The 13,734-nt window shown below is 49.0% G+C and overlaps 1 protein-coding gene across 6 annotated transcripts in view; it reads left to right on the top strand.

Annotated features, from left to right (window-relative positions):
- The window catches only part of CARMIL1 (capping protein regulator and myosin 1 linker 1), a 305,453-nt gene that overhangs the window by 102,862 nt on the left and 188,857 nt on the right, over nucleotides 1–13,734 (top strand). For all 6 annotated transcript variants that reach the window (XM_046004391.1, XM_046004388.1, XM_046004387.1 and 3 more), the window contains one exon: nucleotides 10,361–10,411. Coding sequence is in view for 5 of the 6 variants with exons in the window: in XM_046004388.1 (XP_045860344.1) it covers nucleotides 10,361–10,411 (51 nt within the window). In the remaining variant the exon portion in view is untranslated. The remainder of the gene's footprint in view (nucleotides 1–10,360; nucleotides 10,412–13,734) is intronic.

The raw sequence follows: 13,734 nt of genomic DNA, 5'->3' as shown, positions 1-13,734 counted from the left end.
ACCTTTAGGTAGGGGAGGGAGGGCAAACTCCGGTTCCAGGACAGGTGGGTGGAGTGTAATCCAGAGCCCAGGAGAAGGATGAGTATTGGCCTCCCGCACTTCAGAGGGAGAGGGGGAGGGAGGCCGAGGTGGCTGCAGGTGCAGACAGGCTCCGAGGTTTGCGCTGGGCTGGTCAGCGATTCCATTCCCGTCATTTCTGTTTTCTCAGTGAAGTGGGAGGCAAAGCTGTCCTCCCAGTGGAAGGAAGTGGAGTCTGCTTGCTGGGTTAGATCCCTTCTCCAGCTGTGCTTGGCAGGCACCCCAGCCGGCGGGCATGGACTAGGCAGCTGGGCGGGTTCATCCAGAGTTGAGGTTTTTCTTTGTGGGCGTGATGCAAGGACAAGGAAGGTATTAACAGCGGAGGAAGGGTTTCAGGGAGGTTTCTGTGGGATGGAGGGGCTGTGGCTGATGGGGCGGGAGAACATGGAATGGTCAATGGCCCGGCCTATGCAAGGGTTGGGAATGGGGTGGTGGGTGGCCGCGTAGGGGAACAAGATACGAGTGCTTGGCTAACTACACTGGGCATAGAAATCACCTGGGGCTCTTGTCGGAATGCAGGTTCTGATGCTGCGGGTCTGAGAGGGGGCTCAGATTCTGCATTTCAACAAGCTGCCGAGGGGTGCCAGCCCCTCTGGCCTGTGGGTCGCACTTTGAGGAGGAGTGAGAAGCTTGTGGTTGGAGTGGGATGCCTGAATTAGAAATCCTCGAGGTGGTGCAGTCTTTTCTTTTTTTTTAAAGATTTTATTTATTTATTTGCCAGAGAGAGAGAGAGTGAGAGAGCGAGCACAGGCAGACAGAGTGGCAGGCAGAGGCAGAGGGAAAAGCAGGCTCCCTGCTGAGCAAGGAGCCCAATGTGGGACTCGATCCCAGGATGCTGGGATCATGACCTGAACCGAAGGCAGCTGCTTAACCAACTGAGCCACCCAGGTGTCCCGAGATGGTGCAGTCTTAAGCCTGGGAATGGCTGAACAGCCACCCAAGGCTCACGTGCCCAGCGGGGATGGTAACGCTTACTATGGCCAGCACTGCCCCAAGCATCTGTTGTCTGATCGTCCCCCAGACCGCGGTGAGTAGGTATTACAGTCCCTTATCTTACAGGTGAGAAGTGAGGCGCAGAGAGGCCTGTCCCCAAATCACCCATACTCATGAACTGTGGGGTCAGGGCTCAGGCTGGGCTGTACCTCTCTGGAGCCCAGGGAAGGGTGCATCCCTGCCCCCGAGTGCTAGCCTCATCTGTGAACGCGGTTAAGAAGGTCCAGAAGAATGGTAGGGTCTCACAAGTTACCCCTGTAATCATCACAACTGTCCAACAGAGCCTGTGCTCTACCCATTTCACAGGTAAGAAAAGTAAGGTTCAGAGGGACTATGTAATTAATCAGTGGGGGAGTTTTCAAGCGACTGACTTGCTTTGCTCCAAGTCCAAAGTGCGTTCCTCCTCTGTATCAGGTTTCACTCCATCCCCACACAGAAATGCAAATTCTCTTCTGATTCTCTGGGAAACTGCAGTTACCTTGGGAATAATCTCCAGGGACTGACTCAGGCTACATCCTAGAGACTGTGGTGTTGAGAAACAAGCTGAGCCCAGGGGACTGGCATCTGGGCTTGGCTCTATCTCTCACTAGCAAGTTTGCACATGTCTCTTAGGTCTCAGTTTTTTATGCCTAGCGATCATTTCCGGAGCTACATTCTGTAAGCATCGGGATGGTTCGAACGGCTCCGCTGGCATTACTGTCTGCTATAGGCTCTGCGTTCCATAGCCTATCCTCAAATCTTACACAAGGACGAGTGGTGTTTCTAACTTCGAGGTGAGGGTCCTGCAGCCTGGAAACTTCGGGTAACCTGGCTGCTGCCTCCCCGCTCACCCGATGGCAGTGTTGGGGTTTGTCCGGACATCCGTCTGACTGCAAAGCCCGTGTTCTGGCCGCTGGACCCCGCCGCCTCTGCCTCATCTGTAGCCTCGTAGTGGGTGGTGCTTACAGGTGTCATAAGTCAGGACTCTCAGACTCTCAAAACCGGGACTCCGAGACGGGCTCTTTTTGACACTGGTTTGAGAGGCCCCTCTCCTATACATGTTGCACACCTGTGCGCACACACACGTGCACACCCGTGTACCATGTGCACGCCAGTATCTCCGGAGCAGAAGTCTCCTGAAACGGTGGCTTCTGGTATCCCCTTGCAAGGCACTTGGTTTTCTTTTTGCTTTCAGTTTGGTTTAGTCCATTTTATTAAGATACTTGCTTTTTTTATTAAGAATCTAAGCTCCACTGACAAGTATGTGCAGGGAAGTCTGTGTGACTCAGGAGGTTAAATATCTGACTCTTGATTTCAGCTTAGGTCGTGATCTCAGGGTCGTGAGATCGAGCCCCACGTCAGCCTTCCTGCTGGGCATGGAGCCTGCTTGGGATTCTCCGTGTCCCTCTCCCCAACTCCCCCACTTGTGCGAATGCTCTCTAAAATAAAAATACAGATTTCCTGATACAGTCACTCTCGATCTTCTTTTCTTTCACTCCCAATTTCTCATCTCTGAATTTCATGACGAATCTCTTGGATTATATAGGTAGCAGTATTAAATCTAAATCAGCCCCCCCTACCAGATGCCACGACACTTTCACAAAATAGAAAAATATTTCATAAATTTGCTCTGAGAGCAGGAAAGAAAATTGTACTTTTTACATTGGATGACAGTGCTAATGTGTCAAAAGAGAATAAGGAAGTGACTCTGTGACTCTGTGACTTCTTGCCTAGAAAGATGAGGGTATAAGGCTGGGAAGCAGAGGCTGATTGGGTGAAATGGTTCAGGTTGGGGAGAGACCAGAGCAACAGAATTCCGGTAAAAGACAGTGAAACTAACTTCTTGTTCCAATGCTAACGTATAGCCCATCGTTAGTTGTAGTTATTCTTGTAAATGTGCCCAAGGATATGCCTTTATCGGACTTTGTTTTGCGCCTGGTTTTGTTCTGAGTACCTCACATATGGTATCTGGGTGGGTGATATTGTCCCCATGCTTTTATGGAGGGGGAGACCAGGGCACAGAGAGGCTAAGTAACCTGCCCAAGGTCACACAGCTGGTAGTAAGTGGTGTAGTGGGAATTCATCCCCGGGCTCTCTGCCTCTGGAGCCAGCCTTCTTTGTCACTACGCTGTCATGGTTACTTGTCTTTTCTTTCAAGTGATTCTTTGTGGTCCCTGTTGGATGGCATGCCTGGGACAGAGGGTCCTCACCTCACCCCTGGGGTTATATACATGGATGGAAAGTGATTGGAGTCCATCCACCTGATGGGGTGGCCAGAAGGGATCTGTAGAGTTGATTTGGTTTCTGACCTTCTTGATCTCTGGCTGTTTCTTGTTTTGTTTTGGCTTTTTTTAGGGAGGGGGGATTATGAGACCTACCTCCCACCTCACCCCCCTTTTTAAATTTGTCTTTAAAATTCTGTTGCTTGAAACAAAGAGGAAATCTAATGTATGCTGACCAATTCTTTAACCCTTCCTGGTCTGTTTCCTCCTCTGTGAAATAAAGGAATTGGATACACCTTTCCCCAGATCCTTCTCAGCTCTGATTTTTTGCTAGAATTGGGTCCTAGTGATTCTCACGTTCAAGAAGAGACTGGCTGGTGGGTTGAGGATGCAGGAGAAGTTTTGTTAGTTAACTGGGTTAATACGATGATGTATGTTTTCGTTATTCCTTGCACGGCTGTGACCCTTCTGTCGAATTCATTTAGAACATAAATAGGACAGTGATGACTAATCCCTTCCCAAGCACCCACTTGGGGCTGAGAGCTCTGGGCAGGAACTCTGGACCCCTGAGGGCCTGACATGGGCTCACCTGCACCCCGAGGAGCTGGAGCTGGGTATTGGACTCATCTTGTTCATAGCCTGGGAGGTGGTCCCTTTCTAGGGAGAATTCTGCCTCGAAAAGTGTGTCCTGGGGTGCCTGGGTGGCTCAGTCAGTTAAGCATCTACCTTCGGCTCAGGTCATGACCCCGGGGTCCTGGTTCCCGCATCGGGCTCTCTGCTGGTGTTTCTCCCTCTGCCTGCCACTCTCCCTGCTTGTGCACTGCCACCCCCTCCCCCAACAAATAAATAAAGAAATAAAATGTTTAAAAAAAAGAAAAATGTGTCCTCATAATAGAATCAGCGTGACATACTCCAGAGTTTGGTGTCAGCCGGTGCTTTGAAAGAAGATGTGATACGGAGTGACGTTAAGGAGAATGGATGTTTTGAAGTAGCCACGTGTTCATCTGTGGAGAAACATTAAATGCGTTTGTTTTCTTTCCTGCTTCGGTAATGGAGCTTGCAGCCATGGGACTGCAGATGGAAGGCTGCCGTTGTGTCTGACACGCCGTGTGTAAACGCCCCGTTGTCTGCACAGTGGCGGAAATAACCAGGTGAAGAAGAAATGGGTGTGCACAGGTGTGAGAGAACAGAAGCCGGACCCCAGTGGCTTCCACGATCCCGTATGGCGGGAGCATCTGTCTTCTCAGGGAGTGGGGCCCCAGGAAGGAGCTAATTCCTCTTGGCAGATATGTCCTGGGGACTTGCCCTTCGCAGGCGTCCACACACACCAGAGAGGAGCAGGGTCCTGGAACCGGGGGAGCCCACAGTGGGCCTAAGTCACGGACCCCGAGCGTAGGAAGGAGACATGGGGACCTCTTCCATCATTCTTATTCTAGTTTTGGGGACATTCAGGTCCACAAAGATAGTGACGTGTTCCGTTAGGGCCCTCAGCCAGGTTGAGGCCATCCCCAGGCTACATACGGTTGACTCCCTCTTGGTTTAACACGGTGGTGGGCATGTGTCGCAGTTTTGTTGTACTATTGAGATATACAAATACTCACACATGGTTGTGCCGTTTGACCTTCGAGTGCTCTTCTGGGCGCGCCACACGCACGACGGACCCGGTGAACCCTCACGGCTCCGTGGGCACAGTGCCATTTCTGCTCCCATTTGCAGAGGAGGAAACAGAGCCACAGTGAAGGTCAGATGGTTCGCCTAAGTCACACAGATAGTATATGGGATTGAAATGCAGATAACCGTCCCAGTCCAGGCTTCTCCCTTGAGAGCGCTGGGCCAGGGGTTGACGAACTTTTTCTGTATGGGACCCGATAGTAAGTATTTTAGGCCCCGTGTGCCCTAAAAATCTCTGTTGCTTCAACTCTGCCTGTGTGAAAGCAGCCAGAGACAGTACGTCAAACAAATGGTGTAGCCATGTCCCAATAAAGCTTCATTTATAAAAAGAGACAGTGTGCGGGCCCATAGGCTTTAATTTTCAGATCCTGTACTAGACCATCCTGCCTCGTTAGGGCACGTCTGTTAATGACACAGAGAAACAGATAGACAGTCAGTAGTGTGGTGATCCAGTGTTATGAGGGATCAGGAGCCAGAAATTGCACGAAAATGATGTATTGTTTGTATTCCTTTCGGGTGAAGCCTCCTCCTGCTTTAGCTAGAGAGGGTGATGGTCGTCATGGCTGGGTGCAGTGTGTTAGGAGGCTCAGGGCCAGGAGAGACTTTTTATTCTCATTCAACTTTCTGGGCAATCTTGCGCAAGGCTCTGGGCATCTGTCCCTCATACCTGCACGGTGGTGATAATGGTCCCCGCCACCTGCCCGTCTCTCTCCCTGGAAGTGTGTGTCTTGGATTAAAGAGGTCTTGTCCATGATACCCTTTGAGCTGGGAGTCTGGAAGAGGGTAAACGTATTACATGGCTTTCATCATTTAGTTTGCTTGCAAATTAGAGAGTAGTTAGGGGGTATAAGACCCTTTTTTGAATATTTGCCGTGTAGAGCCCAATTTTAAAGGAAAGGCATTCTTGGTAATCTGCACGAGAGAATGTGGATTTAGGTGGCATGAATTTATGGATTACCTGTGCGACGGTAGGCTTTAGGCAATGGAAGTATTAAAGAGGGTGAAATAGGTATTTATTTCAGTTTTTAAAAGTGTGCAGTGAGAGGGCTTCATAGCCAACCTCATTATATATCATTTCCGTAAGAAGATTTAGGCTCCTCTGCTAAGTTGTGAGTCTTAGCAGTAGGGAGGATTTTTATAAAACGTTTCGAAGTGAAATTTTGAAGTTAAAAGTTGAGTGGAGAAGCCTCAGAGGCGGCTGCTGCTTGAATTTCAATGAAAGGGAGAGGAAATTCATTATAGGGCTTGAAGATGTGGTTTGCATGCTAAGACCTTTGTGGAAGAATGGGCCTCCCCAGAGGAGGTGGGAGGGAAGTTGTAGCTTATCCTTGGTGACTAAGTTTCCTTGATGAAGCACAGATATTTCTTCTGAGGCTCTCTACTTGCCCCCATGTTTTATGTTTTGTTTTGTTTTTTTAAACTTTGCAAGAAAATATATTGAACTGAACATTTTAGCCTAGAGGATATCTCAGAATCTTGGTAGGTTTTGTTTGTTTTGTTCTGTTGCCAAAAACTATTATTTAAAAAAAAAAAAATCCAGCAAGTGTAACTACTTAATCTGGGAATCGAAATTTAAGATGCTATCACGTCAGTTAAAATGATAGAGAATGGGTATTTGGCAAAGACCTTCTGGGAGCTGGGCTAGGCCTTTATCTACGTCGGTATCATACTTAAAATAACGGCATTTGTCCTGGGGAGGAATATTCCTCTTGTTCTACAGATGAGCAAATTGAGGCATTGGGAAGTTCACTGACTATTGGGGTTAAACCGCTTGCGAGTAGCAGAACCAGAATTTAAATCTGCCTTCCTGATTCCAAAACCCACGGAGGGAGGCTGAGCAAGGGTCCTGGTGTCCTGGAACACAGGGTTCTCAGTGCTCAGACTAGAAACAAGGGCAAATGGGATGCTTGTTCCTCCCAGCACCGAGGTGGTGCTCATTACTGGGATCTATCGTAGAGGAGTTTTCCTGTGGGATCGCCATATGTATGCACTCTGAAGTCTTCAAGACCACAAAACCCGGGACAGTCTTGGAGCTGAACAGGAAAGCTAGGAGACCAAGTTCTTTGGGGTTCCCAGCATGAACGTAGTCCCATTTACTGGCCCAGTTTGCATTGATGGACCAAGAGGCAGGCAGGATTCTTGGAATGAAGGCATTTGTAGTTTTCTTCTCTTGCTGCAAAATACTGCTACACTCTTGTGCTCGCAGGCGGGTATGGTCTTGGGAAAGGCTGGGTCGACTTTGGAGGATTTCACCCACTCCACCCTACCCGCCCCTCCCAAACTTTCTAAGACCAGTCCTCATGCCTCTGGGGACCATAGATGACCAGAAATGGGGACCAGCCAGCAGAAAGCTTCTTCCTTCAAAGGCTGGGCTCTCACACGGATGTGGCTCTTTTTAGGCAAATTCTTTTGGCCCGTGTCCAAATTACAAAGGACACTGGGTACAACTTCCGGAGGACATTGGGTACTTAAGGAATATTTTTAAAGAAAGGGAGTTGGCACACAGCAGCACGATTGCAGGCTCTGCCAGGCTGGCTGAGGGAAAGCAGAAGCGCTCATTAGGACGTCGTAGTGTCTACGCGTGGTCAAGAGGTTGGTTGCTCTTTATTCAAAGGGTAAAGCCATAGGAACATTCTGGGTGTTTTGTTTTGTTTTGTTTTGTTTTAATCCTTCCTTTTAAAAAGTGTACTGACCCAGTGAATTCTCTGTCCGTGGCACCTAGAAGCCCCCGTGGTGACTGATCTGGAGAGGGCTGGTCCAGAGAAGGCAGGCAGGCTGCTGGTGGGGAAACTTCCTTCCTACCCCTGTGCCCCGCACGGACAAAGGGGCGGGAAGCCAACCCGCGCCACTGCGTGTCAGTCGGCTGGGTGCTTGTTTGCGATTAGTTTCTAAGACTTATTAATTAGATTCACACAGGGGACCTTGTAATCACTTAATTACCGAGGTGCTCTTTGTTCAACCGTGTCAAAAGGTGCGTTGTTATTTTTTTTAAAAGATATTTTTATTTATTTATTTGACAGACAGAGATCACAAGCAGGCAGAGAGGCAGGCAGAGAGAGAGGAGGAAGTAGGCCTCCTGCTGGGCAGAGAGCCCGCCGTGGGGCTTGATCCCAGGACTCTGGGATCATGACCTGAGCCGAAGGCAGAGGCTTTAACCCACTGAGCCACCCAGGCGCCCCTGCCTTGTCATTTTTATTTCATGTTTTGTTTGAGTGTCTCTGTGACCGTGTTACAAATGAAATATCCTTCCAGAATACAGGAATCTCCTCTGTGACGGTGGCTACTGTTGGAAATAGGCATAAATAAGATACAAGCTCTCGAGTGCTCGGCATAGGGGAAGTGCTGAGAAATGAGGGCAGAGTGGGGGGTGGAGAGTGGGGAACCAGAGGAGGGACTGGAGACTGAGAAGCTGGGGAGTGTGGGGGGCAGTGGCTGCCACAGCAGGGCAGGGTGTGGAAGAAGGGGAGCAGGTGGGGAGAGACACACACAGACTGAGTTACACAGGTAGGGAGCTAGAAGCAGGTAGGCGGATAGAAGACAGAGACAGACGGGCAGACCAGTAGGGACAGGTTCTTTTCCTTATGATCCTCAAACACCCCTCATCCTGCCAGTGACGCTTATACCCGTTTGCTTTTTTCTGGCTTTAAAGTCCTGTGACTCATCTGTGTTTGCATGTGCGTAGACTCTTCAGGAAGTAGATTCTGGAAATCTGATGGTCTGGATAAGGAATTAGTCTCTGGACTGAGACCACACCAGCTTCGAATCCCAGCTCTGCCACCTGCTTTCTGGGTCACTCGGGAAGTGACATAATCTTTACAGGCCTTAGTTTCTTCTTGTTCAAATGGGGATAATAACTGTTTCTAGCTCTTAGAGGATCAGGGATGGTGTAACCAGCAGTACTGGTCGTGGTTGCTGCTGTGCTTGTAACACGATCCTGGGTGTCGCGGGACCAGTTTCCCTTTGCAGGACTGTTCACAGAGCATAATGTATTTCTGCAAATAATGGAAAGGCTTGTTCTTGTCTGGGGCTTTTGACATTGAATGTATTGTGCACGTGAGGGGAAGGTGTAGAGATGTAATAGGCTGGGGTCCGGGGTCCCAGTGTCCAGTCCCAGTGCTGGCACAAGCCGGCAAATGTGATGAGTTTCTCTGGACCTGCTCTCCGATGGGAAACTGAGACGATAAACAAGGGGGTTTTAGGTCACAGGTGATACTGAGTCCTCTTTCAGCACGTGAGTTTTGTGACCTGGATACAAATTTACCTCTATGCGGAGTTTCTCTGGGCTTCAGATTCGCAACAAGACTGGGGGTTGCTTGTAAAAAAAAAAAAAAAAAAAGCTGGGGGTTGCTTGTATTAGTGCCCCAGGAAGAGAGAAACGCGTGTGCTGCATTTTAAATACTAAATTTCGTGATAAGGAGGTTCTCTGGGAGATGAAAAAGCCAGTTCTCCCAGCAGCACCATAGTGTCAGAGACTCCTCCTCTCCACTGCAAAGGCCCTGGGGTCTGCCTGGGCGTCCAAGTGCCTTTGGACCTTTGCAGTCATGGATGTGAAATCCCTCCTCCAGGCCTGACTTCAAACCATTTCCAGCCTCTGCTGGGCATGTGGGGCTCTCTGGGCTCCATCGATGTTCTTAGCTGCGTTTTGGAATCAAAACTTCCATACATGGGGGCACCTGGGTGGCTCAGTGGGTTAAGCCTCTGCCTTCAGCTCAGGTCATGATCTCAGGGTCCTGGGATCGAGCCCCACATCAGGCTCTCTGCTCTGCGGGGAGCCTGCTTCCTCCTCTCTCTCTGCCTGCCTCTCTGCTTACTCGTGATCTCTCTCTGTCAAATAAACAAATAAAAAAAAAATGTCCTTTGCAGAAAAAAAAAATTAAAACAACAACAACAACAACAAAAAAAAACCCTTCCATACATGTTCTCTCAAGGACTGGGACAAGCCTGCCGAGAAACTTAGCTGGGGACAGCTTGGAGTACACGGGTTACGCTGCCTGGGCCTTGCGCAAGTGTTCTCCGCCTGTGTACAGAGAAGGCGAAGCAAGAGGGCCAGCGTGGCGGGTGGTTGCAATTGCAAAGTGTGCATGAGCCCTTGGCTTCTTCCTTCAGTTTGCTGTTGATATAGGGAGGCTCATGACTGTCGGTCTGTAAGACCTGTCGTGCTGACTCAGCTGACGTAATCTCTCGGTCCTGTGGGCCGTTGACCCACCGCTCCCCTTGCGAGTTCACAGGAGGTTTGTTCGGTGCCTACAGCGACTCTCATGGTCAGCAGCCGTCCCAGTTCCCTTCCTTTTCTCACGTGCCAGGAGCCAAGCCCCGTGGCCTCTCGGTGCTCTATGTCCCTCAGTCCTGTGGGTCACACCAGAGCCTCCCAGTCCCACCAGTGGTGCTTATAGTGATGCTGCTTTTTTCTCCTGCAGGTGCTCACATCATGCCGGGCCTTCCTTGTAACAGCACGGATCCCTAGCAAGGTAAGTGGCCATGCCTTTCCTCCAACACGCTCGCGCACGCATGACGCACGCACGCACACACACGCACGCTCCTTAGTGACGCAGACTTCACGAATGAGGCATGTGCACGCATGCGCGCGCTCCTCAGCGACGCAGACTTCACGAATGAGGCATGTGCACGCATGCGCGCACACGGTCACTCCTCCGTGATGCCGACTTCACGATTGAGGTTGTGTCCGGAGTGTTCTTAGCACGCCCGTATTTTCCTTCCTTCTCCCCCAGAAAGCACCTCAGCGTTGCGATGACGAGTAGCTTTTACTCCGTCGTTTTTCCTCTTCTCGTTTAAAAGCGTCCCTTGAAAAGCGGGGAAGCGAAGCACTGTGCTCCACAGCCCCGACCACGAAACCACTCTGTTCTTGAGAGGATCGATTTAATTTCGCCAAGAGACCAGCTCACTGTTTGCTAGTCCAGGGCTCAGGGTACCTGCTGCCTTTTTTCCCCCGCCGATTATAACAAATGCTAAATTTTACGGTGTTTCTCCGAGGAGTGCGACTATTGGTCCTGCCCCCTTTGGTCATGTGAAGTGAGTCTGTTTCTAACGTGTCATAAATGCAATCAGTTATTATGGGGATGGTGTTGGGCTACGTTGCCTAAATAGTCAAACACCGCAAGGCAGGCTATAAGGAAGTGACTGAACCATTATCCCACTGGTGAAAAATTAATTGCAGAAGGAAATTTTATGGGCTTGAGAAGTAGTCAAGTACCCTATTGAGTAGAAGGCCCCTGAATAATGTTTCCCCTAATTAAAAATGTTCTGATGTGGAAAGGCGGCTTATCTCTGGGGCAGTCGTCGCCCCTCTTCTGCTGGCTGACCCCATACTGCCCCCTCCCTTGCTCTGCCCCCTGTGATGTGCGTTGGTTCTGATTTCAGATCTCGTCAGCATCACAGAGAAAAGCAGTTTTCTTCCAAAGTGACGTGTGTTCACGTTGCCCCCTTAGACCAGGCTGGTTTTCATGTGCCACAGCACACCTTGGCTGAGAAGCAAGACCTGTGTTGATGACACTAATTTCCTGGGGAAATAATTATACTCAGAAGAGTACTATACAGTAGGTACTGATTATAGCCTAAACGCCTTCTCTTTTTTGGGGCAGTGATGGAACACTTTTTCTTTGGTATTTAGGTTAAATGTATCACACAAGCAGTCAGATGTACAAAATAGAAATGTCCATCTCTGTGATGAGCCCACAAAGTAAATACTTTAACAGTCACGCCCGGTGAAGAAATAGAACTTTGCTCTCGCCCCCGAAAACCCCAGCTCAGCTTTGCGGGCAGGAGTGGATAATTATCAGATCAGGCACGGACCCACAGAGAAGCTGGGTTGAAAAATCTCCCCACGCCTTCTGCCTGGACTTCCCTTTTGGCTCCTTGTTTCCTTGACAAAGTTGAAAGCCTCGCCAAATATCTCCACGCTTTCCTGCTCCCTGACACTTTGCTTCGCTCAGTGACAGCCCCAGGTGCCATGGAAACATCTTAATTGACCTCCAGCTAACCTCCCTCGGCCAGATTGATCACAGGTCCCTGTGCCATGCCGCATGGTGCAGACTCGTGCCAGCTGGTTTTCCTAGCTGCTGGGCGGTGAGAGCACCGGCCTGTTCACACCTGCTCCCACCAGTTGAATGAGTGCCCACTGAGGTTCAGCGGTTTGTTTCCAAACCTATTCATAGCAGCTGTAATGACAGCAGTATATTTATTTAATTAAAGGTATTTCACATAGCAGTGTAATAGGCTGCAGAAGGAGAGAGTGTCTGTGCAATACTGAATATTGGTAAAGGTGAATTATGGAAAAAGAAATTACTGTCTTGTTAAGGACCAGACAGTTCTTAAAGGCTGGTGTGGTGGGGAGCATAATAATTCAGGAAAATTATACCCTCAAGTTGCTTTGCAAGTGTCTTCAAATTCTCCATTGTGTTTGTTATTATTTATTTTTAAAGATTTATTTATTTGAGAGAGAGAGGGAATGGCGGGACAGGGAAGAGCAGAGGCAAAGGGTGAGGGAGAGAATCACAGGCAGACTCCCCACAGAGCACGGAGCCCAATGTGCGGCTCGATCCCATGACCCCGAGATCATGACCCGAGCTGAGATCAAGAGTTGGGCACTCAACTGACTGAGCCACCCGGGCACCCCCTCACTCCATTTTGGAGAGACTTGAATTGGATGGCAGGTGCCCTGCATTTGCGGGTGTGGCCCCCAGAGGAAATACAGTTGCCAGGCTAGCCAGTAGGCTCTACTCGCAGAGGAAACGTGGTCACTCTGTCAAAGGCTAGCCACTGAAACAATGTTGATAAGTTTTGCTTTGAACTAACTGAAGGTAGATAGGAATACTTTTTAGAAAATGATTTCCTGCTTGAGGCGACTTTTCAAAACCCAGCCAAGCATCCATCTTGATAATAATGGTCGGTAAGAAGACTTCTACTCGAATAGAATGTTTAAAATGGGCCTCCAGTGCAGCATTTGACTCTGGGAGGACAAGAGAGTTATGTCCTTCTTTCTAGTTCCAGTCCTGGCACATACTAGGCCTTCCATATGCGCCTGTGTGTTGACTAAGTGAATCATGAAAGAATAACTTTTCTACCTCTGGCCCTCAGCGCTAGACATCAAGATAGTTAGCTGGAGATTCAGGGGTTCTCCGTTGTAAGGGTTATCCTACCAAATGCGTAGGGTACAGCCTAGCACCCAGGGGCACAACTAAGGGTCTTGTGGGTTTGGTTCCCTCAAAGGTACTTTTCCCCTTACCTTTCTAGTTTGAGGGCGAAGAGTTCAAATAAACTGACCTAACTCAGTCTCCTCTAACAGGTGTGCTGGGATTGTTTGCTGTAGTCAGATGAAAGACTGCAAAATTGGGGGAAAGATTAGTGGCTGTTGTCCAGGAAAAATAGGAAAAGTGTGGGACTGGAGCTGTTTTGAAGGGGAAAAAACTGCTGATATAGGAGAAGAGAGAAAGGATCACTTATTAAAATGGGAAGGAAATAAATCATTTATCTGCCCACAAAGATAAAATTTTTATATAACTGTGCGTTTCATTTAACCACAGTTTAAAATTCCTACATGTTGTATTTTTCCAAATCCATTCAAAATAGGCATTTTTTTTTGAAAGATGGAGAAGGAATGACAATGATTCCAGTAAGTGGCCAGAGTGTCACCCAAAGAGGTAAGGGTTTAGAAAGAAGGGAAAACTAACGTCATCATCTTGATGGGACTTTCTGGAGCAAAATTTTGAAATAGGAGAGCGTTCATTTCATACACGTTCATCTCTCAGTGAAGAAGTACTAGAGTAGACGTGTA

The sequence above is a fragment of the Meles meles genome, chromosome 5 (genome assembly GCF_922984935.1).
Source record: "Meles meles chromosome 5, mMelMel3.1 paternal haplotype, whole genome shotgun sequence".
Taxonomy (NCBI): Eukaryota; Metazoa; Chordata; class Mammalia; order Carnivora; family Mustelidae; genus Meles; species Meles meles.
This window is presented reverse-complemented; position numbering and strand designations above follow the sequence as displayed.